Raw genomic sequence first — 25,435 nt, 5'->3', positions numbered from 1 at the left:
CTGATATCACTCTAAAAAGGCAGCGGTCTTTCTCAAGAAAGTGCGGGGTTTTTAATCCCCGAATGCACACTTAGGTAATAAGAGTCACTAGCAGAGCAAGCCTGTTTAAATGCATATTCTAATGAGCTATCGGCATGCTGCAAGCATACAAAATCCGTCTGCTCGCCAGTGCTCAGTTTGTGTTCGGAGGCATTTGCAAGCTGAGAAGTTGTAGATGGGCCAGCCAGTAGCTCCAGGAAACTGGGCGTGTCTCCCTCAGTCTCACTGGAGAGATCGGTTCAATATCTAATCAGGGCTTAAGATCTTCCCCAACAGCCACCAGTTCTTCTTCTTCTTCTTCTTCCCCCCCTGCTAAGCTTGACAGGGGGCTTGATGACTGGTGCTCGACATTCACACATGAGTCTAGGAAAAAGGGCATTCCTCCTGCCAATCAGCAAGGGCCAGGGGCAGGAGTCCGAAATGGCAGGCCAAACTTTAAAGTGCCAATCCTTATATGTTAAAGGAAGAAGCAATGTCTGATAGTCTTTAACATCTCCATGTACACAACGTATGTTTACAGTTTCAGTGTTACACAGGAAGACCCAGGAAGAAGAGTGTTACGGTGCAAGGAACCCTAACAGAATTGGCGGATGTGAACAGTGATATCCCTCAGGGGTCAGTGCTAGGGCCACTGCCATTTTTAATATGTATATATGATTTGGATAGGAATGCAAGTAACAATCTGATTAAGTTTAAAGATGATACCAAGCTAGGTGGATTGGCAGACAAACAAGAATCCACTGAATCATTACAGAGGGTCTTGGACAACAAACAGTCTTGGGTAGATTAGTGGCAGATGAAATTTAATATCAGTAAATGTAAAGTATTACATGTATAAAGTAAAAATGTGAAGCTTGAATACACAATGACAGTTCTGAAAAATCAAAAGTACACCTTATGAGAAGGATATAGGAGTCATAGTAGACTCGAAACTATTAACTTCTAGACAGTGTTCAGAAGCCATTAAGACGACTAACGGAATATTAGGTTATGTACTCTACTCATCATGCTAGAAGTTCAAGGTGGTTATGCTCAAGCTTTATAATGCACTGGTGAGGCCTCATCTGGAGTACTGTGTGCAGTTTTGGTCTCCAGGCCACAAAAAGGACATAGCAGCACTAGAAAATGTCCAGAGAAGAGCGACTAGGCTGATTCCAGGGCTACAGGGGATAAATTATGAGGAAATATTAATATTAACAAAAGAAGATTAAGAGCAGACATGACTGAAATGTTTAGAACTATGAAGTGAATTGCAGTGAATCAAGACTTAGCTCATCAAGCGCACGGGGACACAGTTGGAAACTACTTAAGGGTAAATTTTGCACAAACATCAGGAAGTTTTTCTTTACTTGGAAAACCACAGACACATGGAATATGCTACCAAGTAGTGTGGTAGACAGTGGCATTTTAGGGATCTGCAAAACTCAACTTGATGTTATTTTAGAAGAATTAAGTGGATAGGAATGGGGACCTTTATTGGGAGGAATGGCCTGTTCTTGTCTAGATTATTCTAAAATTCTTCAAAAAAAAAAAAAAAAATGTTTTTAATGAAGCAACTGGAAAAAGAATGACAGCCCTGTGCCTTCCATTACATACTGTATAAACTGCTGGTACTTGCAACTACTTGGGATGGATTTGGTGAGTGTGAGGCAAATTGCAGAAGCTGATTATGTGATAGGAAGAAGAAGAATGACAGCTCCAGCCTCCACAAAATTATCAGGGTTTGCATCTTTCTTACAGAAAAAAAACAACAGGAAGGTGACATGGCTTCTGAACATGAATTTTTAATTTTAATCAAATTACATAGTAGAAATCTTGTAAAGATGTCCGTCTTAATTTAGAGATGCATTATTGTTAACATTTAAATTAAAACATTCATCTTGCCCCCATACTTTTCTAATACTAAGACAGTAGCACAAGCTGAAGAAATAAACGACAAGTGCCTGTTAATACAGAATGTATGTGCATCAATACATTTTTCCATTATATTTTAGATTTTTTATTATAGTGTTATTGGCATTTCATTTACCCAATTGATGCAAACTTGTGTTCGGTCATTAAAAACCAGTAACATAATAAATCTGCTCATGCTACAGTTTAGTTTTATTTCTTGTAATTTAGTCAACAGATATATGTCCTGTAAACATAACAATGCATTTTGTCACCATTTGTGTGTTAATTAGCACAAACCTTCAAGAAGAAGCTGAACTAAAGCATTAAATCAAACACCTTCAGTTTCCTTCATTTTTATAAATACTACTGTGTCTGGTCATACAGTAAGTGAAGATTTACAGCTTGATAAGCAAGTGGGTCAAAGGTTTAATTCAATATTGCCACTGTTTAGGAACCTACATACATTCTGAAAATAGATTTAGCACTGATGCCAATGACCTACATAGTTAGAAATGCAGTTGGCATGCTTATATTAATTACTGAAGCACATATTTGCTTCAGTATTGTATGCTTGAGTGAACTGTTTTCTTGAGGGCATCCATCAATCCATTTCATTCATTATCTTTGTTCAAGTCAAATTTACATGTAGCAATCCCTGGGAGACAATTATGAATTGTATAAATTTTGTCAAATAGCCTTTCTTTTCTTTATTAGAAATCCTACTACTTAATGCTTGGGAAAGAATTAGGAATAAAAATGTCAAGTTACTTCCCAAGACATTCAGACCTTGAAGAATGTCTCAGAATTCAGGACAATAGTACCTGGTTTTTATCTTAGCAATAATAAATAATGGCAGAACAAACACACAACTTGTGTTAATACATTTCAAGCGTCTTGCAACCAGCAAACATTTTTACAATGTTATGTAGACAGTAAAGAGTCAGCAGTTGTATTTAATGTATTTGTATTTAATCTTATTTTTCAAAACAGACTGGCATACAAGGAAGATGAGAAACAAAAATCCAGCATAGATTTAGATGTACAGACTAGACTAAACTACTGTAGACTATGCTTTAAATATGCAACATGAGTGATAAATGCTGTCTCACAGCTCCAGGAAACTGCTCAGAGCCTAGTTTGGTCAATGGGTGCCTACAGTTTGCAGGTCTTTTCATATCAACATGGATTTTCTTTGGTACCCTGAGTTCCCTCCTACATTTCAAAAGGCATACAGGTAAGGTTGACAAGTAAGTTTAAATTTTCATTGTGTGACTGTGTGTGCACCCAAGCATATCCTGAAATGGACAAGTATCACCACAAGGGCTGTTTCTGCCGGACGGTAAAAATTGCTAAGATGACCACAAACCACAATCAGAACATTAACTTAGTTGCACTCTTCATTTGCATTAAGATAAAAAAGTATACAAATATAATTCAATATTTAACATATGGAGGAATCTGTTGGGCACTAACTGAATGTATTGTATTTACGGGACTTGTGATATTTTGTTTAGTTGTAGTATACTTTTTAGCCAGTTTCACTGTAATAATAGAGTTTTTTTTTTACAATATCCAAACACAAATAACTTATAACTGGGTTACTTTAGTGCATTTCAATGGCTTGGAACTAACATTTAGGATAGGCTGCACAATCCATTAAGAGCTTTTGGCTAGCATTTAGATAGTCAAAAAATGGTTATAAATACAGTACGCCTATACAAGACTTAGGAATCATTAACTGATGCTTAAGATCAAATGAAGCTCTCATCTTCACTAGTATCTTAACTAAAATATAAGCTCTTAAGATGGCACACTGCCCAGAGACAAAGAACTTTACTCTCTTCTTCTGATTTCACCTGCTTTCTTAAGCTTTTTAAAATTTTCCTTTCACCAATTAGCTGTCATTTTCTGTCATTTTTTAATGCATCTCTCCCATTCCAATTATTTCTTCTGTGACCTCAATGTATTTTTGAACCCAGTCCACTGATTTTCAATATAAGCTGTATCCTGCAATAATTCAAACAGATTTTTGAGTTTGAACTTAAATTGTTCTGCAATTTTTGTGTCTTTCAGTTTCTTGACTGCTATAGATCATATTGGTTTGCATTGTTTTTTCCTTTTCAGGCATAAACGATAAGCAGCCATTAGCAGATGGTGCTCTGATCTGGTGTCAGCTCCACAATATACCCTAATGTCCAAAAGACCTGATCTCCATTGACTATTGATACATATACAGTATAGTCAATTTCATTGTTGGTAACACCATCTGGCGAGATCCATGTTTTCTTGTGAATGGTTTTGTGGATGAAATATGTTTCCAATGCATAGGCCATTGATGTTGCAGAAGGATAACAGCCAATCCTAATTGTCGTTTGTCTCTGTTGCAGTGCCATAGGGACCAATGACTTGTTCCAATCTCTGTCTGTTAGCACCAATTTGAGCTTTCAGGTCACCAATGAGCAGCCTTACATCATGAATGGGAGTCTCATTGATTGCGTCCTGCAGTTGATTATAAAATGCATCTTTGTCACATTCTTCTGCATCTTCTTTCAGTGCATAAACTTGTATCACAGTTTTCTTCATATGTGTTGATTGAAATAGTCTGGTTATGATGCTTTCGTTAACTGGTTTCCATCCAACTTATGCTTCAGCTGCTTCTTTGCTTACCATGTGGCCAACACCACATATATGCAGATCGTCGTGACCAGAATAGAGAATTGTTTTTCCATCACTGATCAGTTCACCACTGCCCATTCACCTCATCTTGCTTTTACCTGTAATGTTCATCTGGTAATTATCAAATTCCCTACATAACTGAACTAATGTTTCACACTGATATAAGGTCCGCACATTTTGTGTTCCAATATGGGTTGTTAATTTTGCACTCAGAATCTTAATACTCATCAGGTGCTGAACTTCCTTTTGGCTTTCATCCAGTATATCATAGAATTACCATCATCTTTGTGCTGTCGTTGTTGATTGCTTTAGAAATTGCTTAATGTCTCTGTAGAGATAAAGGGTTTTACAGGGAATGGGTTGCTAGCCCATTGCCCTAACCCTCCTCCTTTATCCAAGCTTGGGACTGGTTGCAGTTTCCCCACAGGCGGAGTATGAAATTTACCCCCACCCCAAAATATGAATTATGAAATGTATCCCCCATACCCAAATTATAAATTATGAGATTTATACCCTCACTCCCAAATTATGAACTAAGATACCTTTGCCCCTGTAACTTCATGTAACTTAATTTTAAAAACACCGGATTCAAAACTAATAATAGGACCCTCATTTAAAAATATACCTCTCTTGCTTGTAATACATAGCCTAGCAAGTGCGAACCTTTGAGCACTTATTAAAATAATTTGAACAGGGCCCATTTTTCATATCAAAATATACAAAGGTTGTAAGGAATGTTAAAGTATTTAAGTGCTTGCTTATTTTTTTTTAACACTAGAATCCCTGAAGCCTACAAAAATATACGTAATACCAGGCCACATTAAATTCCCTCGCACATCCTCAGCATCTTTGTTTTGCAAATGTGTCAATCAGCACTGGCACCCTTCTCACTCATCCCCTAGAAAGATGTTTCAGAGGACTTTGAGGTTGGGAATCATTCTCAAAATGTCAGATTATTACATGATATGGTGAATGGAACTTAGTTACTCTATTCAACCCCCAAAAATTCCTGCTCCTTCTACGTAATATTTTACTGAATAAGAATATATTGTGACGAGTGAGTCAATGTCTTGCACCCCAAAACACAAGGCTGAGTCTCAGTACTTTAGCAAAACCAGTTTATTCAACTTGAAACAGGAATAGCAGGGTTATTTATTGCAGCAGGACCTACCACTCTCCTACTGTATACACAGACACAGCAAACGGGCATAGTAGGGACTAGGTCAGTGGCCAAGTTACAGTGCATCTGGAAAGTATTCACAACGCATCACTTTTTCCACATTTTGTTATGTTACAGCCTTATTCCAAAATGGATTAAATTCATTTTTTTCCTCAGAATTCTACACACAACACCCCATAATGACAACGTGAAAAAAGTTTGAGATTATTGCAAATTTATTAAAAATAAAAAAATTGAGAAAGCACATGTACATAAGTATTCACAGCCTTTGCCATGAAGCTAAAAATTAAGCTCAGGTGCATCCTGTTTCCCTTGATCATCCTTGAGATGTTTCTGCAGCTTAAGTGGAGTCCACTTGTGGTAAATTCAGTTAATTGGACATGATTTGGAAAGGCACACACCTGTCTATATAAGGTCCCACATTTGACAGATCATGTCAGAGCACAAACGAAGCATGAAGTCAAAGGAATTGTCTGTAGACCTCTGAGACAGGATTGTCTCGAGGCACAAATCTGGGGAAGGTTACAGAAAAATTTCTGCTGCTTTGAAGGTCCCAATGAGAACAGTGGCCTCCATCATCCATAAGTGGAAGAAATTCGAAACCACCAGGACTCTTCCTAGAGCTGGCCGGCTATCTAAATTGAGCGATCGGGGGAGAAGGGCCTTAGTCAGGGAGGTGACCAAGAACCCGATGGTCACTCTGTCAGAACTCCAGAGGTCCTCTGTGGAGAGAGGAGAACCTTCCAGAAGGACAACCATCTCTGCAGCAATCCACCAATCAGGCCTGTATGGTTGAGTGGCCTGACGGAAGCCACTCCTTAGTAAAAGGCACATGGCAGCCCGCCTGCAGTTTGCCAAAAGGCACCTGAAGGACTCTCAGACCATGAGAAAGAAAATTCTCTGGTCTGATGAGACAAAGATTGAACTCTTTGGTGTGTATGCCAGGCATCACGTTTGGAGGAAACCAGGCACCGCTCATCACCAGGCCAATACCATCCCTACAGTGAAGCATGGTGGTCGCAGCATCATGCTGTGGGGATGTTTTTCAGCGGCAGGGACTGGGAGACTAGTCAGGATAAAGGGAAAGATGACTGCAGCAATGTACAGAGACATCCTGGATGAAAACCTGCTCCAAAGAGCTCTTGACCTCAGACTGGGGCGACGGTTCATCTTTCAGCAGGACAATGACCCTAAGCACACAACCAAGATATCAAAGGAGTGGCTTCAGGACAACTCTGTGAATGCCCTTGAGTGGCCCAGCCAGAGCCCAGACTTGAATCCGATTGAACATCTCTGGAGAGATCTTAAAATGGCTGTGCACCGACGCTTTCCATCGAACCTGATGGAGCTTGAGAGGTGCTGCAAAGAGGAATGGGCGAAACTGGCCAAGGATAGGTGTGCCAAGCTTGTGGCATCATATTCAAAAAAGACTTGAGGCTGTAATTGCTGCCAAAGGTGCATCGACAAAGTATTGAGCAAAGGCTGTGAATACTTATGTACATGTGATTTCTCAGTTTTTTTTATTTTTAATAAATTTGTAAAAACCTCAAGTAAACTTTTTTCATGTTGTCATTATGGGGTGTTGTGTGTAGAATTCTGAGGAAAAAAATGAATTTAATCCATTGTAGAATATGGCTGTAACATAACAAAATGTGGAAAAAGTGATGCACTGTGAATACTTTCCAGATGCACTGTATATTGTTCCCCGCATTTAAGATGACCCTTGCATCACCCATCAGCAACAGGCGCGTATAGTGCAATCTCGATCAGCTCGTGATTGTTTCCGCTGCAACTGAATAATATGATAGCACTATGAGAGTTCCTTTATCAATTATCACTCCCATTACCTTTGACTAGCTTGACTGCCTTTTACAAACCCTGTGTACAACAGCCATTCAGGGTGAAGTGGACTAAGAATGAAAGTGTCCTTTGTAGATGTTCATAAATTTGAAAACTTACTAGATATTAAAATTGTCATCTGGTACAGACACCCGAGAAATTTTAAAAATTTAAAAGCTCTGTGGTAGAAACGCTGAAACATTTATGTTTTAGCATTATTATGGTCTTTTACATCTAAAGGGTTTTCTGGGTGTTAAATAAATATTTGTGCGACTACTGTTATGCAGGCTACCACTCAACCCCTAAACATCACTGTGAAAGACACTGCAACAATCAGTTTTCTCCCAATTGCAGATTATCAAGTGTGTTGATCGTAACCATTACTGTAGTTCCCAATTTTGTTTTATACAACACACCATTCCAAAATTTAATAAAAAGACCAACAATATGAAGTGCCTTGTAACAATGAAAAAATGTGTCCCCTGTATTAAAAAAAAATGCTGCCTCAATACCCCATTAAATGTAGCCCCAAGGAATGCAGCATTTGTAAATTAAAAATTGAAAATGAGGTAGAAAGAATCCATGCTTTATAGAAACCTTGATGCCTGGAGAATTGTGTGAAAAATGTGCTTTATGATTTTGAAATTTGGTAAGAACACATTACACATTCCAAATTATGTATACTGTATGTTCTTGCACGGGAAATCTTGGTTCTGTGCAGGGGAAGATGATTTACACCAGTTCTTTGCCAGATACTACCAGACCAAGTATTGAGGTTATACCTTCATGGCACACAATTCAAAAGGTTATGATGGGTACATTTTAATGAAGTATTTCATTGAAAATGAAGTAAACCCTCAGGTTGCCACTCAAGGAAATAAGTTGACATGCTTCACGGATTCGGGTTATCAGTTACATTTTATTGATTCACTTTTTGCCAATGTAGTTGGAGTGCCATGCCTAAAACCATGGGGTTTGAAACTGAAAAGGGATATTTCCTCCATTTCTTCCCAATGCAGCTGAAAACTAGGATAATAATAAGTCCCTATATCAAGACTGAATCCTATGGTGTGCAGAACATGATAACAAAAAGATTTTTTTTGGTATGAATGTCAAGCATTATGATGTTTATAATTTTAAGGAGGATATGGCTTTTTATTGTAAAAATGACACAGCAATTCTTAGAATGGCCTGCATGAAATTTAAGGACAAGGTCATCAAAATTGACCCAATATTGACCTGTTTCAATGTATGACTCTAGCCTCTCTGTGTATGGCCATGAACAGGCAAAACTGCATGCCAACAAAAATCTATCAATTTCCTTCTGACAATTAACTCTGTAGTCAGAAAAACTAACACCTCTATTCAATAGCTAATGTATCACTGTCAAATAGAAAAGTTGAACATTCAGCATGCTCTAATCCTTGGGGAGGTAAAGAAGTATTAGTTTTATGTTGATGGCTATTAAAGAGTAAATGTTCCGACAGCCTTTGAGTTTGCTGGCTGCTTGTACCATGGCTGCCCAGAATGCTATGATTTAAACAGTACCCATCCTTTAATTTGCCTGACTTGAGCAGTTATGTATCAAAAGTTAATGCGTAATTTGAAAATACATTTGGATCAAATTTAAGCTCAATGTGCACGTAATATGGGAGCATGAATGGGAGACGATGAAAAAACATGACCTTAGGCTACAAGTTTTCTTAAAAAATTGCAATTTCTCCTAACGCATAAATCCATGGGATTCTTTGTTCGGTGGCTGTACAAACACCATAATATTGTACCACAAGGATGAGAGCAATTAACATATTCACCATTACGATTTTACTAGTCTGTAATATTGTTAATAAAACTAAAATGTACCCAATTGGGCCGGCACACCTTCATTTTTCAACCAGTTTCTTTGGAGTTCTACTGCATCTCAGAATGTCTTGGAACACAATCACCACCTCTTTGCCCATTTTGTTCTTCAGGGGCTGTTCACATGCATACTTAGAAAGTACATCTATATGGGTCAACAAATATTTATAACCACAGTTATGCTCAGGCACATTAGTCATGTCCACTAAATCCATCTGCTGTTGCAAGTCTATATTGGATACATAAACCTTATTTCTCTTAAAATGTATTCTAGCGGGTTGATGAATTATATAGGAATATTGACCAGATAACCAATCTGACACCTAATGATCATTACTTTTCTGGTCTGAAACCTCAAGAGCTCTTTTCAAAGAGTCTTCTGCCCAAAGGTACCAGGATTTGCTGGAGTATAATAAAGTTTTTTCATATATCCTTCCATCATTGACAGTGAAAGTAAAATGTTGGTGTTTTAAAAAGCAATGGTCCTTTATTGGTAATTTTGAAAAAAACAGTATTAAAATTCAGAGATGCTTTATTGGTCATTTCAAAACAAAATACTATTATAACTAAGTTAAAAAATGACAGGAATATTGAGTTCAGACACTTCATCTGCTTTTTTCCATATCATATTCTGTGTAAAACCCAAAAGGTATATCAGACATATCAGATTCAAGGAAAATGGTGTTTTGAGAAGGCTTCGGCTATATTGCATATTATTGAGTAAGAGCTATTGTCCATGTTATGGAAGGTTTGTGCATTGGCCTCATTGATAGAATGTTAATTTTCCAGATCATTAACAGTGTTTTATATAAATGTATGAGTCTTATTAAAAGGCATTAAAGCAACCCAGAGACTATGACCAAGCTGTTGAGCCACGGCTTGCAGAAAACAGCCAGCACCTTTTGAAAGATAGAGAGTCAGGCTCAAACAGTCATGTATGCTGTGTTTGGCTGGGGTAGTCTATTAAACAACCCATCTTGAGATTGCTTTAGGGTAATGTCACTCTGTTATAAAAAAAATCTTGAGACGAGATGAGACTATTGCCAAGAAATTTTTTTCAAGTCCTGTGAGACGAGACTATTGCCAAGAGATTTTTTTTCAAGTCCCGCCCTCCTCTTAACTATTTCTGGTTAACGGCCCACGCCCACGGACCTCTCACCTCTCATTTGTGTGAATGCTTTTGTCAGACAGTTCCTGTGCTCTCAGCTTTTATAAATATATTAATTTTCCTCACTTTAAGTTCCTAATAAAAGAAGACTTATGTCGAAATCTTATTGAAGAATTTCATCCTGAAGGGTTATCAACAGAAGAAATGAGTACACAGGCAATCCTAGCACCGAAAAACAATGAAGTCAAACGAATTAATACGAAAATTGTTGATTGGTTACATGGCAAGTTGGTATTAGTATACTATGCTGAAACAGTTGGTGGGGATGGTGCGGAAGATGAAAACATCAATTTACAATATCCCGTAGAATATCTACAACCGTTAACACTGACCAGTCTTTCCTCCACTGAATTAGTATTGAAAGAAGGATATATCTTAATGTTATTGTGTAATTTATGTATGAGTGATGGGCTATGCAATAGGACAAGATTAGTTGTATTCAAAATTGGTCGAACAATTCCAACGTAAAATTTTAACAGGTGACAAGAAAGATAATGTATTACATCTTCTGCGGATGACACCAAAAGAAATCTTGATATGTCATTCATATTAAAACGTTTACAGTTTCCCCGTTAAAATAGCTTTTGCTATAACAATTAACAAATCACAGGGACAAACATTCGAAAAAGTTGGTTTATTTATTAGAGAGAAAAACGATATTCACTCATGGGCAGTTATACGTTGCATTGTCATGATGCAAGTCCATCAAAAAATATGCAGTTATCACTGCAATTCTCCATTAAAAATTTCCCAGACCATGGAGCATCTGTTACATAGTTGTAGTTACATACCCTGATGTTTTTATTACATTTTGAAAGTACAGATACAATTTAACTATATTAGTACACTTGTTTTTGGATCAGTGATAAATTGTTACATTGTAATTATATCAACTGTGGAATAACAAAGACAACTGAGTAATTAACTATAACATTACTTTGAATTACACAGTAAGTACGGAGTAATAACTCATAGTTACACTGTACTTGTACAGTAATAGTAACAGGTAATAGTTACAGTGTAATTATGGGCACAATGTAAAGTGTTACCGAAACTTTTTCCATGTTATACTATTAATGACGTGAAGTCTTGAGTCCAATTATCAAACACAAGCTCTTTTATCCAAGAATGTAACCAAAGTAAAAAAAAAATATATATATATATATTTCATTCAATTTACATGTTGCTATCAATGAGTTAAAAACCCAAGCTCAAAATGTTAAATGACAGAAAGTTGATATGCAAGAACTGCTGCCTTATAACCAAAAGGTTTCAGGTTCGAGACCAGGCGCTGTGCATTTTGAGTAGTGAGCTGCTATTATTATTATTATTACTATAATATAATAAAAACATACATTTGATTCGATACTGTAACACTCGGTGTAAATTTTAGCTACTTGTAAAAGTTTGTGTTTATATTTATTATTCAGTTTTATTCTGTCAGTGAAGTTCACGTGGTACAACAAACTTGCCTGTCCCTCTCTGAGTTGATGACTTATCCCCATTTTCAGAAGAGCAGCGATATCCTGTGACCACTATCAGACTATCATGCAGCAATTACGTGTAGAGAACAAAGCCACCTGTGCAGAATGTGTGAAAAACAACAGGTTCACTGCAATTTCAGACATCTGGCAACATTTTGTTGAGAGCTCTGTTTTGAGTTACAACCCAAGGGCAAAGACTTTCCAAGTCTGTCATCATAAAGCTTATGTAGCCATTTCTGGACAAAGGCAGAACCGTAATAGACAGCTTCTTCACAGCGCTTTTGATGGTTAATAGACTGCTGCACTGCAACGCAACTCTGCTTGGCACCATAAGTAAAATGGGACTTCCACTTGCAGCTATAGTCACTTTAGTATGCAAGCAATTTGCCATGCTAGTGTTTAGATCTGGCAGGGCCATGCTGATGGTGTAATTGTAAAATAAATATGCCCAGTCTGAGAGCGACATCAGAAGAGGACAGAGCAACATCAAGAGGAGAAGGCAGAACAATGACAGGAGAGGGCACCAGCACCGTGCGACCGTTTTCCTTTGATCATCAGCTAAAGCATCTCAAACAACTTCTATTGCTAGATCAACGCTGCACTGGGACATTCATCTTTGACATCTTTAACTTTTCATAAGCCTTTTTCTAAAGACTATATGACCAGATTTTGCTATCCACATTTTCTTTTGTGTTTTTCTCTACACGTATTATTGCTCTTTAATAAATACCAAGTTGCTTTTAACTTTCTATACTTTGTCTTCATATCTAGAGTGATTGAAGTAATAAGGTAAATTTTTTAGAGCACCTGTAGCTGTGAGGAAGTACCATATGATTCAAGCTGCTAGATTTATCAAGCGGAGGACATAGAGCTCTATCCAATAATGAACTTTGAGTTAAAGTAAAACATTCGCTGGTTGATAAATGTCCTATAGCCAGGGATGTTGAGCCTTTGTATGTTTGAATATAACACATGTTGTTCATGCCTACGATAAGTAAGTCTCTTGGAGTACTAGGGAAAGCGGGCTGAGCATGTGTCATTCATATGGCACTTGTGTGGGTGTGCTAGGAAATAACATGCATGTGTATACGTCTTTCATACGGTACTTTTTGTAGTTAGGGTCTATGTGTATACATATATCTATGTATGTGTGTGTTAATCTTAAGGTGGGAGACAGTAGTCCAATTCGGTAATGAACCTGACGAGTACACTTATCCCTGAAGAAAATAGGTAAAGGATAAGTAGAGGGAAATATGGCGATAACACGTTTCCCCCTTCATCCTAAAGACGTGCATGACAGGCCGATTGGGAACCCTGAAATGACCTGGTATAAGGGAATATGTGCAGATGACCCTGCAGTGAACTAGCATGCACTTCACAGATGGTTACTGCCTTGCAGTCGGTACTATAGGATGGAGATGCCTAAAGCTGAATCTGGAATAGGTTTAAGCAGGTTCAGTAACTGAACTGACATATTTGGGGAAATTGTTTGAATAACTGTTGCTATCATGCTTTACATGTGTATTTATGGAATATGTAATTTTTTTTTTAAACTATTTCTTTATTGTGATTAAAAGTACATGGAAAATGTAACAAAAAGCAGCCTCAAGTAACTTTCAGCTTAGTTAAATATATCGCTCAGCAATAGATGCAGTTAATTTAAAATACCCAAGAAAAGCCATTCACTTACCGAGATCTAGATGAACATTAGGAACAAAAGAATTGAGAAAGAACATCAGGATGACAACGCCCAGAACAGTTAAACATTTTACCAGAAGAATTTTGTCAAATATTCTATGCTGTTTTGGGAGCAAGAAAAAAAAAAAAAAAAAAAAAAAAGTTAGTAGTTTTGACCAAAACAATAAAAAATTCAGATTTTCTGTTTTGTGTTTTTATTAAGACTTTGTTTAATTCACAGAATTCAGTGTCTTGACTAGGTTTCTTTTATGCGTTTCCTTTTAAATCTTTACTTGCATGCAAGTTTATCAAAGCAAAATGGTTCTAAAGTTCCGTACAGTATAATCATTTTAGATCAACAGTCAGATAACTAAAAATAAGCTAGATTTTATTAAATAGACACTTATTTTTCCAGCTTGAAAAAGTTCAGTGATAATTGATTAAAATATAAATTTTGGTTACAAAGGTCCTTAGCAACATTAAATTTCCATACTTACCTTTTTTTGTAATTCCTGAATATTAGTTTCCCAGTTTTTATCCTCTTGTGAAATTTGGCTGAAATTAAATCATAAAATGCAATATTACTAATGACATAATTTGTGTGTGTGTGTGTGTGTGTGTGTGTGCATATCCTCACAGTGTCAGAACGTTGTACCCAAAAGCAATGGTGTAAGTTCTATGAAAATTGCCATGAGAAATCAGCAACTAGGTGTGGCCACAATTAGATAATAATAAATTTTATTTATATAGTGCCTTTCCCATGCTCAAGGCACATAGATCTGGATTATTATTATTACGTGGATAACTGTCACAACAGTACTACAAAAATCATGCCTGTTGTAAATAAGGGTTGCATTAAAATTAAGGGGGGGGGGGGTTCAGGGAGCATTTAGGACCCTCTCATTTATTCCTTTGGATACTGTGATAGCTTTAATGTCAGACATGTGTGGGGTGCCAAGAAAATGCTGTTTAAATGCATGATATTCTGTTACACGTCACTTGACACCCATCATTGGAGTTGCAAAAAGGCATTGTAACAGTCTGTAGACAGTTCTCACAGGCAGAGGAGGAAGGAAGCTATGAGAGCTAGGAGTGAGTGGTTAACAGATGAGGCAAATCTGGATGCTTGAGAAGCAGCACACCATCCAGTAAAGAATACGAGTTCAGACTTTGAAATGTCTTGGAAGGACAGAGACTTTCAAAGAAAGTGTAAACAGAGTACCTACAGTATGTGGCAGTTAGGACTGGCTTCAGTCTTAGTGGTACTGAAGAGTAACAGGTAGAAGAAATCAATGGAGATTTCTGAAAACACAATAACCAACCACAGTCATACTGCAGTAGAACATTTCTTTATATTTGAGCTCTTAACCAGAGCTGCAGTGCTGGTCTGTGCCAGGTTGCAGAATAATAAAATAGATACTGTATGTGCAATTCTATAATGACTCAGTGCTTGTGTCTCATGAAAAGTGCTTGTTCGGTATGATGCTGGTCAGAAGTACAAGGTGCTATGGCTTTTCTTTACAAATTGCATTTCTTACCCAACAGCATTTTCCACAGCAAATTTCTTATATATCCATAGTACCAAAGAAAGTTCATTCAACAATGTAACACCAATTGGATCCTCAATTACCGTGGAGAATATCACACTTTGCCTGAAAGAGTCAGAATATGGAGACTTGTGGTTCTACTACTGTCCCATGTGTAACCTTAATATGAACCTATAAATCATTACTTTGCTCTGATTTTGGAATTCAATTTTACAGAATACCTGTGGCGTTTGTGTCAATTGTCCCATTGCTTCTGGGTGAAACTATTATTGTTGGTTGCAGAGAGTGGTAACACAATATTATATTCGCCATCACTGAGCAAATTATTAGGAGCACCTGCTTATCCTTGCAATTCTCCAATCAGTGAATTATGTGGTAGCAGCACAATTCACATTTATTTGGAAACAGATCAGGAGATTCAGTTAATGTTTACATCAAACACCAGAATGGGTAAAAAAAAATAAAATATGATCTCTGTGATTTTGACTGTGGCGACTGTTGGTGCCAGATGGACTGGTTTGAATGTTACTGCAACTGCTGATCTCCTGGGATTTTCATACAAAAGTCTGTATAGTTTACTCAGAATGATGTGAAACACACAAAACATCCAGTGAGCAGCAATTTTATGGATGGAAATGCCTTACTAATGAGGGAGGTCAGAGGAGAATGACCAGACTGATTCAACCTTGGTTCATGATGGGTGGTGGTGTAATGGTGTGGGGAATGTTAATTTGGTGTACTTTGGGGTGGAAAATACACAATCATCAAAACGCCACAGGCTATTTGAGTATTGTTTTAATATGCCCTTTCAGGGGAACTAATTTACCCATCTTCTAACAGCTACCTAAAGCATGTCACAAAACTAAAGTCTCAAACTGGTTTCTTGAACATGAAAATGAGTTAAATGTTCTTCAGTGGTCTTCCCAGTCTCTGGATCTGTACACTTTTGGGATGTGGTAGAACAAGAGATTCACAGCATGAATGTACACCTGACAAATATGCAAAAAAAATGTGAGATGAAATCATGTCAATGTGGATCATAATCTCAAGGGAATGTTTCTAGTATCTTGTGGAATCTGTGCCAGGAATAACTATGGCTGTTTAGAGAGCAAAAGGAGGTCTTACCCAGTATTTGTATAGTCTAATAATTTGCTCAGTAAGTGTATAATCACATGTGTATATTCATGGGTTCTTATGCAGTATTTCAGTCAACAAAAACAACTATTTTAGTCCATTACTTCAAAATACATGGCTAAAAAATAATTACCGTTGAAATGTTTGTAACTTTTTACGTAACAGGCTTTCCAAAGTAAGCACCTTCTGCATCAAGAGACATTTTACAGCAGTTTCTTCTCGGCTAGCAGGGCTAATACGCTGTGCAGTTAATCTCCAGACATGAATCTCATGTTTGAGTTCTTTGGCGAGAGAGAGAGACAAGACAAAGAGTGACATTGATTTATGGAGCATAAAGAAAAAAATTCTCTGCCCTAATATAAGGGTTTGCCAGCTTCCAATAAATGCATGGAAACCCTCTCAGTTGTGGCATTATAACAGGTCAAATCATATTTAGTTATGTTATGCACTATAAACAATTGATTTGTTTGAAAGACTGATTAATGGGTAAAAAAGCATTCAGAAATCTAAAACTTCAAATTACTGTAAAACATTATGCACACACATACATACATAGGTACTGAATATGGCATAGTAGAAAATAAAAAGTGAGATTCTAATTTTCTAAGTTTTATTAGCAACAGGCACAGAACCAATCAATTTTAATTATATTTTACATTTGAAAACAGAAAGGAGAATATGTTGTCAGTCACATAATATGGACAGCATTTCCATTCATTCAGCATCAGCACTGCACTATTAATAAGGCCAGGTGTTCCCTAGTCTAATACTGTTACTTGACAAATTACAAACTCAGCATGAGGATTGTTGTCTTTAATTATTTCTCCTTCCTTTTATTGTACAGAGAGCCCACTGCAGCATTTCCTGATTTACACATAGAAGAATGCTGTGTTACAGGCTGCACAGCGTGGCACTAGGTAAGACAACAAACATTTCAATAGACCAATGATGCATATACACTATAGTAGTAGAAAAATCAAATGGATGTTACATACAGCATAAGATGATTAAAATAAAATAATTGCCAACCTGTAGCCCAATCACAAATGTATGAGTAATACACCCTAGGTTTTGAATGAAGGCTAGAAATCTTTGTGTAAAACTGTTAAGTGTACAGCATACTGTATTTGCCTTTATAAAGCATAATGCATGTCAAATTAGTTACAGATGTCATGTAGAAGCTGATGGGAGAGGGGAAAATAGAGAGATGACTTCCAGGATGCTGACAAATGCCACTATCATGTCAAATTTGCCATTACTGCACAGTAGTCTGCATTAATCAATATTCTAAGCAAATTAATTTCCTTTGGTGGCAGATAATAGGTAAGAATGAATAAAATCAACCCCTGTGTTTGTCAACATACACAGAAGGTAAAAAGCAGCATGACAATCACAATGAACAACTTGCACTGTTTTTTTCATAGGTTTAAAATAAAGAGCTGGGCTAATCAACATGTTGACAATCCTTCCATCTGAAAGGAAAAGTCTATAGTCATACAGCTTTGGAAAAAAGAACACTTTATAATCATGTGAGATGTACTGTAAAATTACCAAGTTTCAAAAGTATTAGACATTTGTATTTTTCATCTGTGCATCTGTTTACTTCTGATCTATTATAGCAGTAAAATGAATACTTCATATAAAAGTCTGATGAAGGTTCTACACTAAAAATCTTTATTCAATTGAACTGAGACTTCCAAAGAATTGAACAATATTTTCATTTTAAAAATTAAAGATACTTCCAAAGAATAATGCACTTCAACTTAAATTTACTCCAAAAAAGTTGCAAATTACACACCCCGGAATGGAACTAATCCTGGTGACAAACAAAAAAGAAAGGGACAACTAATTCTAATAATACTCCCTACAAAGATGGTTCACAAGCATTTATCTGTAAAGAATGACCTTAACAAAAGTCAGTAGGTTCAATATGAGACCATAAAGGGACCAGAACATATCTTACCTATTATTTTCCACCAAAGGAAATGACTTTGCTTAGAATATTGACTGTAATGTGCAGTGCTTTTCTCAGTTTAAGTTCTTTGCTGTGTTATCTGCAACTTTATAGGGGAAAAGCATTACTCTCTCCGGCTCAAGAATTTAAATGTTGAAGTTTCGTTCTTGATGTCACGGCTGCTTCACAGCAGAAGTCGATTACTGGCACACAGCTTTGGATTGGCAAACTGGATCTCAGCTTTCATGTCCTCAGGGAGAATTGTCAGTTTCAGTTCCCCCAAAGTCACTCACTTTGTAATGCAAGTTAGACATTTTTGACAAAGCTAGATTACTGTTAAAGCTGCTGTCTTACAGGCCTATTGCGCCTAGTAGAATGTGTATATACTCACTTCGCTTGCCAACCCCCTGGCCTGCACTACGCGACAGCCACTTCACATCTCTGCTGCTCACGTATGTGGATTTCACTTTCACCAAACCATAAATCTTAATTCTTGCGGATAAGCCTCTTCATTGGGAGGAAACCCTACTTTTCCCTGATGGCAACACGAATTAGATTATTGTTTGGTATTAAACTTTAAGTCGGAGACTTGTAAATATCTACATACTTTGGTCATATCACCTATGTCCATATATTTGATCTCTTTTTGCTGTTCCGTTAATTCATCGAGTAATAATTTCCATTTGATAGTGCTAATGTGATCTTTACTATTAGTTTTTTTGAGACTTTCGAATTTTAGTACTTTCATAATGTCTAACTTGCTCTGCATATGTATTGCGCCAATGTTTTTGAACCTCTTTATGACATTCTACTTTGTCTTTTACTCTTTGTCATTTATTTCCAACCTTGCTTGGAGCGGAGAGAGCAGGAACTGTGTCTGACAATAGCATTCACACAAATGAGAAGTGATTGAACCGTGGGCATGGTTGTAAATGTTTGAGAGGAGGGCGGGTCTTGTCAAAATCTCTTGGCAAAAAGTCTTGTCTTGCAGGACCTAAAATTATCTTTCACGAGAGTGTTGAAATGATTTCTGAGAAAGTCTCGTCCCAGGATTTCCTTTTATAATAGAGATAATGTCTCAAAGACATTTAAGCAACATAGTGGATAGAATCTTGGCACAATAGTTGCCTACAGTCTTTAAATAAACAGTTAAAATAGATTTTTTCTTTCTCCATAGTCCACACTGTACCTTCTTTTGTTTCATAAGGCCTACCTATTGGCATTGGGTTTTATATGATAATTGTATTGTTAGTTTTTCAGTTAATTTTTCCTAATTAAATTCTTGTACTGACCGAATAAGGTCTACCATTTTTTGTGAACGGGTTCTAAAACCTGACAAAACCTCAGATTCATTATTTAATATCACAATTCAGAAATTTTGAAATTGTCTGAGGCATACATAGGTATAATTTTAATGAAAACATTACAGACAGACAGGCATAAGAAAGTTCTAACACAAAAATGTGATCTTCTAGTTGAGATGTGCTATTTCTACCATTTGGAGCTTATTACTTTAATGCATTTACAGACCTCTTAATTACAATCAGATTTACCAAGCAAAAGTTCACATGGCTTTAGCAACTTATGCAACAATAATGTGAGACAGAAAGGGTTTATAGATAGTAAAATGGCTGCAATTGTACACTGAATGGAAAAGTTTATTTGCACTTTTACATTGTATTACTGACATTTGATTACTCATAGAACAGATCTGCTATGAATTACTTCAACATTGTAACACATCCAGCTCTACTGAGCCCACCTTCTGGCTTGCATTGCAAAAGAGCTTAAACAACATACAAGTATATGATATTTTTTTAATGTAATTTATATTTTAATTGTTTCCTTAAAATAGATCAATGGAATAAAAAAACAGTTAAATACTAGGGTCATTTGTTATAGACACAGCCATTTAGCGTATAATAAATGTATTGATTATTTAATCTGTTGTGCTATGCGTAGGAGTAAACAAAGAATCAATTACAAATGTAATACAAACCTAATTCTCACCTACTGCATAAAATCAAATTTTATGTATAAATTTTAAACGTAATCAGAGGTTGTAACCCACTGCAAGCAACAGGAAATGTAACCAACTGCTATAATCATTTTTGTAAACTGTCGATCTTCATTTATTTTCTGTTCAGTTGTGCATTTGTCTATTTTTTCTTTTTAAAATTAAATTACTCACCAACCTCTAGTAAAACCAGTCAACTATCAAAATAAGCCCATAGTTACAGATATGGTTTAAAAAAAAATTATACACACACACAAAATACATAAAGAGCTAGAAGTAGGTTGGCAGTTTTAGTCACATGACTTAGTCAGTAAAAGGATTATATGCAAAGTATGAAGAAAAACATTGGTGACATTATATGCCAGCAAAAGGAGGATCTTCTTGCTTGGTTCACCCAAAGGGGTGAAGCAGTGCAGGACACACTCCTCCATCAAATAGCCTCATTTCACGTATATGGTTGTATGCATATTTGAACAGATTCATACTGCCAACTACCTTGTTTTTGAAACTTCAAATTTAGTTTTCTAAAGAAGGCAATACACTATCCTGGTGCACCTGGATAATAAGTGCTATGCCTAAGTAGTCTCTACAGCTATGTGTTTAAACCATCAAAGCTGAGCAGCAGGTTTCTGGACTGGTGATTTTGCGCCACAGAGATGCCACCTTATGCTTATAAAAAAGAAAACAGACTTCTTGACAATATGGTGCTGGGAGAAAAAATTAATCTTTAAATGCTGGCAAAACAAATAACTGGTCATAGACTTCAGGAAGGAGATGGAAGACCACACCCCCATCTGCACTGGGGGATGCTGTAGAGTAGATCAAGAACTTTAAACTTCTGCTTCTTCTTATAATTTTTCTCCTCTGCTAACCTTAAGTGGATATTACACATTTTGGCCATACACAAGAAAGCTTACGAACACCTTAGTGTGGAAACATTCAGACTTTTCTCAGATCTCAGCTGTCCACAGGTATAGAAAATGATGAGCACAGAGAGTCCATGCTCAGTGACATCATTACACTCTGGTATGGCACCTGGTCAACACAGTATTATAAAAAAGGGGGGCAGAGGGTGGTGAAGGTGACGCAAGAATATTGTCAGCACCCAGTCTGCCCTCTGTTCAGGATGTACAGTATATACCATGTGAAAGGCAAAGAATCTTAGAGACATTCTACAATTGCTTTCTCTCTCCTCCATTCTGTCAAACAGTATAGGACCCTTAGTGCTCACACCCCTAAATTTATGGACAGTTTTTGTCCTCAGATAATAGGGCTACTCATTTGACAGCTGCATGACTGTACCTGATGAATGCTCATAAACATACATTGTTGCTAATGTTTGATGATGTATCTATTGCCTCATTTCTAATATTATTCCGTCACTAGTCTGAAGGATACACACAAGACACGAGACAGGAGACATGCACACAACAGTAAATTTTAATTCAAGATTCATCTGGTTGTTGCCTTAATCCACACAGCAGCCTAAAATTAATTCTGGGAAAAACGTACTGTAATCATTGAGGGATGTTATACATTACATTATGAAACAAAAGAAAGAATTCTGCAAGTGTGTGTTAACACTTCTAATTTAACTTTCAGGCTGCTTAATTCTTATGCAGCAGGCAATAAGTAGTTTTCAGACAGATTCAGCAGTGTGAGAAAAACTGCATTTGGTATAAAAGTTCCTATTGATTATGTCTCATGAATCTGACACTGACGGCTAAATGGCAGACACCTGCCTTGCCACGTTCCTTTAATTCTTTAATTTTATGTTGATTGCAAGGTGCTATGAATAAGGGTGCGGGAGTGACAAGAATGTGATTAATTTCTGCAGACAGTTTCAGTCTTCTAAATATACTTTAGAGAAGAAAGATCAAGGGTTTAGAGTGAGGCTGTACTTACAAATATATCAACAAAATATTGAGCAAGATTAATAGGGCAGTAGACTGTAAATGCTATCATGGAGCCATTTAGGCCAAGGAACCAATATATTTCTATTTATAACAGCAGGATATCCATCTAGGGCAAAACTAGCTGCAGAAAAGCAGGTAATGCATTAGCAAGTGTCTGCTTACGAATAGTTACCAAGTTTCAAGTAAATAATACACACTGTGACGGATGGCCGGGACGCCCCTGCAGCATATGTACCAGGGGAGCAAGCATGGGAAACACAACATCTCCCCCTGGATGCTAGATGGCAGCCTCCCTGGGTTGCAGTGGTGCCTCGGACTCCTGCAGGGCTTCAGGGGGGTTAGAGTTTTGTGCAGCCTTGTTGGGTTCCGCAGGCGCAGCCAGGGGGGCTACAGCTGGAGCTGCTAGACCCTTCTGGGCACTAGTTTCGCCACAATCGGAAGTGCAGCCAGATGTCAGCAATCAAGCACCTGGAGCACTTCCAGGTGCCCAATAAAAGAGGCCAGCAACCACCACTCAGCGGCCAGTCGGGTGGAGGAGTACAAGGTTGCCTGGGAGGTGGTGCCGAAGGAGAGAGCTTTGCTTTGTGTAGTTGTCTTTTTGGGAGTGTGTTGTGACTGGGGGACACGGGGAAAACGTGCCCTCCAGCTGAAGAAAAATAAAAGTTTATTTATTTTATACGTGCCTCTAGTGTGAATCTGTGTCGGGTCAGATGACTATATAGCGCCTTTTCTTACAACACCCAAAAAGATCTAGCTTTTGATGAATTTCCTCCAGATGGGAAGATTGCATATTATGATAATGGCTAAATATTTAAAAAAAAAAAACCCACATGGTTTTGCAGATGTTCTAGTGGTGCTGTAGAAAGTATATAGCTTATCTGTAAAGGAAAAACCACACTTCAGAAAATAAAGCACATTCTAAAGTCCATACATGTATAGGCAGAATGGGATTCAAAGTGATTTGAAAAGAATAAAAAATCCTGTGATAAACTGCACATAATGAAATCTTTAAAGAGAACTAAGTGCAAGAGAGTCTCTTGAGACACCAAGAGCATTCAAGGTAACAGTAACTATACGACTCTCGCATGGTACTGTCGCACATCTGCTAACTTCTTTCAATGTACAACTGATGGTCAGAAAGCTGAATCTCTTTGTATAGTTTTAAATTGTATTATCTCATATTAATAAACTTGAGGAAGGGAACATAGTTGAAGGTGGCTCTCCATTCACTTTTCAGACAGAATGACTTATATCCAAACACTGTATTATGAAATACAAAGGGTTGTCTTTAGAGCTAATATAGTTTCCATGTTGGTCATTTTTTGATGTGGTTTTGTAATATTGTAATAGTGCCTGAAACATAAACAAGGTTTCAGGTTTACTATGATCAACACAATCACTAATTTGCACATAGCACAGAAACGTTTTTGCAGCACATTGCATCAAACACAAATCTAAAAGTGTTACAGGTGAATAAATCTTTGTGGGCTCTGATAAACGGGATTACTTGAAAGAACAATATAGACCAGTGGTTCTCAATCTGTGGGGCGGGCCCCCCTAGGGGGGCACAAAGTAACAAAAAGGGGGGGCACGAAGATGTGAAAAAAAGAAAACAAGAATCGAAAATATGAAAAATATATCTATTGAAACCAAAACAAATGAACTTAAACTACATTCTGATACTAGAAAAATAAATATAGACTTAGATAAATGTTGATAAAAGTTAAGTAGGTATAATAAAATATGCATCCATGATATATCATTAATTAAAAAAGAACAAATTGGTATTAGTGAGCTCCTTTCAAAAAAACCTTAGGGGGGTGCGATTAAAACTTATGAAAACTCGGGTCGCAAATACTTAAAGGTTTGAGAAACGCTGATATAGACAATGACGATATAATAAAATGCCACCGTAAGTGATGCCAAAATTCAACAAAAAGTTTCAATTGCTATGTCAGGTCAGTAAAAGAGGTGATCACAACAGAAGATAGATAACTAGACTTGATTTCCACAGTAAACCACAAAACCATAGAATGAACAAGCAAACAACTTGCACCAGAATTTTAAGTTTGCGTGATTTGCCTAGTAATATGCTATAAATGGAAGTTTACAGTCTTAGTATCTCAGACACCTCTTCCCCATAGACTTTTTCTACTATAGGATAGAATCGTTTTTTATTTCTAACATCTTAGAAATACAACAAATGTTGAAGCAATGACACATACATATTAGAACAGTTACAAAGATTTTATTTAGCATGCTCTAAAAGGTAACTTTGAATGAGTCTTTAAAGGTTTACTGTATATCATTGGTTTTACTGTGAAACTTCATATTGAACAGTTTTCATTTAGCATTTATCTACTTTTATGCATCTGTCAATTATTTGTACACAAATTTATCTTAACCGCAGAAGTAAAATGAAGTTTGGATTGGTAAAACAGAGAAGCATATTGCCTGCAAATGTGGTAAAAAGCCCCAAGAATAACATTTTGAAATTTCTCCTTTATTGTCTGATAAGGCTAGTTTACTGTGTACTACTTTCACAAAAAGTAGTAAATAAAAACTATTTTGTTGATGTACATTTTATTCTGCATGCTAAATCTAACTTAAAATTATTTTAAATGTATAGTATTTAACTTAAACATAGTTATAGCATTCAAACTAAAAAATGTTAGCTTGAAATTACACATTGTAAACTTAAATGCACTGTAATCATGTTTATAATCAGGTGATGCCAAGATGAACAAATCAAGTTCCAAATCAGTTTGTCTTTAAGCACTTAGGTAATTTCAGACCAGCGCTGCTCTTATTCAGCTTCTTTCAGGTCATGTTGTCTTTGAGTTGATTGCAGTGCACTTCAAAGACAGTTGTATGTCTTGTAATCACACATAATTCAAGATTGCCAGCCAGTGGATTTTCCTGCCGTGACCTCTCGCCCAAATGCACAAATCTACATAATATTCTCACATGCACTTAATCCAGTTGAGGGATGCTGCTGCTGGAGCCTAGCTTTGAAACTGTGGATAGGATACAATTTCACAAAACCCTTCA

General features: G+C 36.8%; 1 protein-coding gene across 1 annotated transcript in view; it reads right to left on the bottom strand.

Annotated features, from left to right (window-relative positions):
* Positions 1-25,435, bottom strand: part of oca2 (oculocutaneous albinism II) — a 353,721-nt gene that overhangs the window by 151,689 nt on the left and 176,597 nt on the right. The window contains exons 16-18 of the mRNA XM_028800033.2: positions 16,631-16,778; positions 14,314-14,371; positions 13,830-13,938 (exon numbers count right to left, since the gene is read on the bottom strand). Of these exons, the coding sequence (XP_028655866.1) occupies positions 13,830-13,938; positions 14,314-14,371; positions 16,631-16,778 (315 nt within the window). The remainder of the gene's footprint in view (positions 1-13,829; positions 13,939-14,313; positions 14,372-16,630; positions 16,779-25,435) is intronic.

This window comes from Erpetoichthys calabaricus, chromosome 4 (genome assembly GCF_900747795.2).
Source record: "Erpetoichthys calabaricus chromosome 4, fErpCal1.3, whole genome shotgun sequence".
Classification (NCBI taxonomy): domain Eukaryota; kingdom Metazoa; phylum Chordata; class Cladistia; order Polypteriformes; family Polypteridae; genus Erpetoichthys; species Erpetoichthys calabaricus.
Note: the sequence above shows the minus strand (reverse complement) of the source record. Positions and strands in the feature narration are given on the sequence as shown.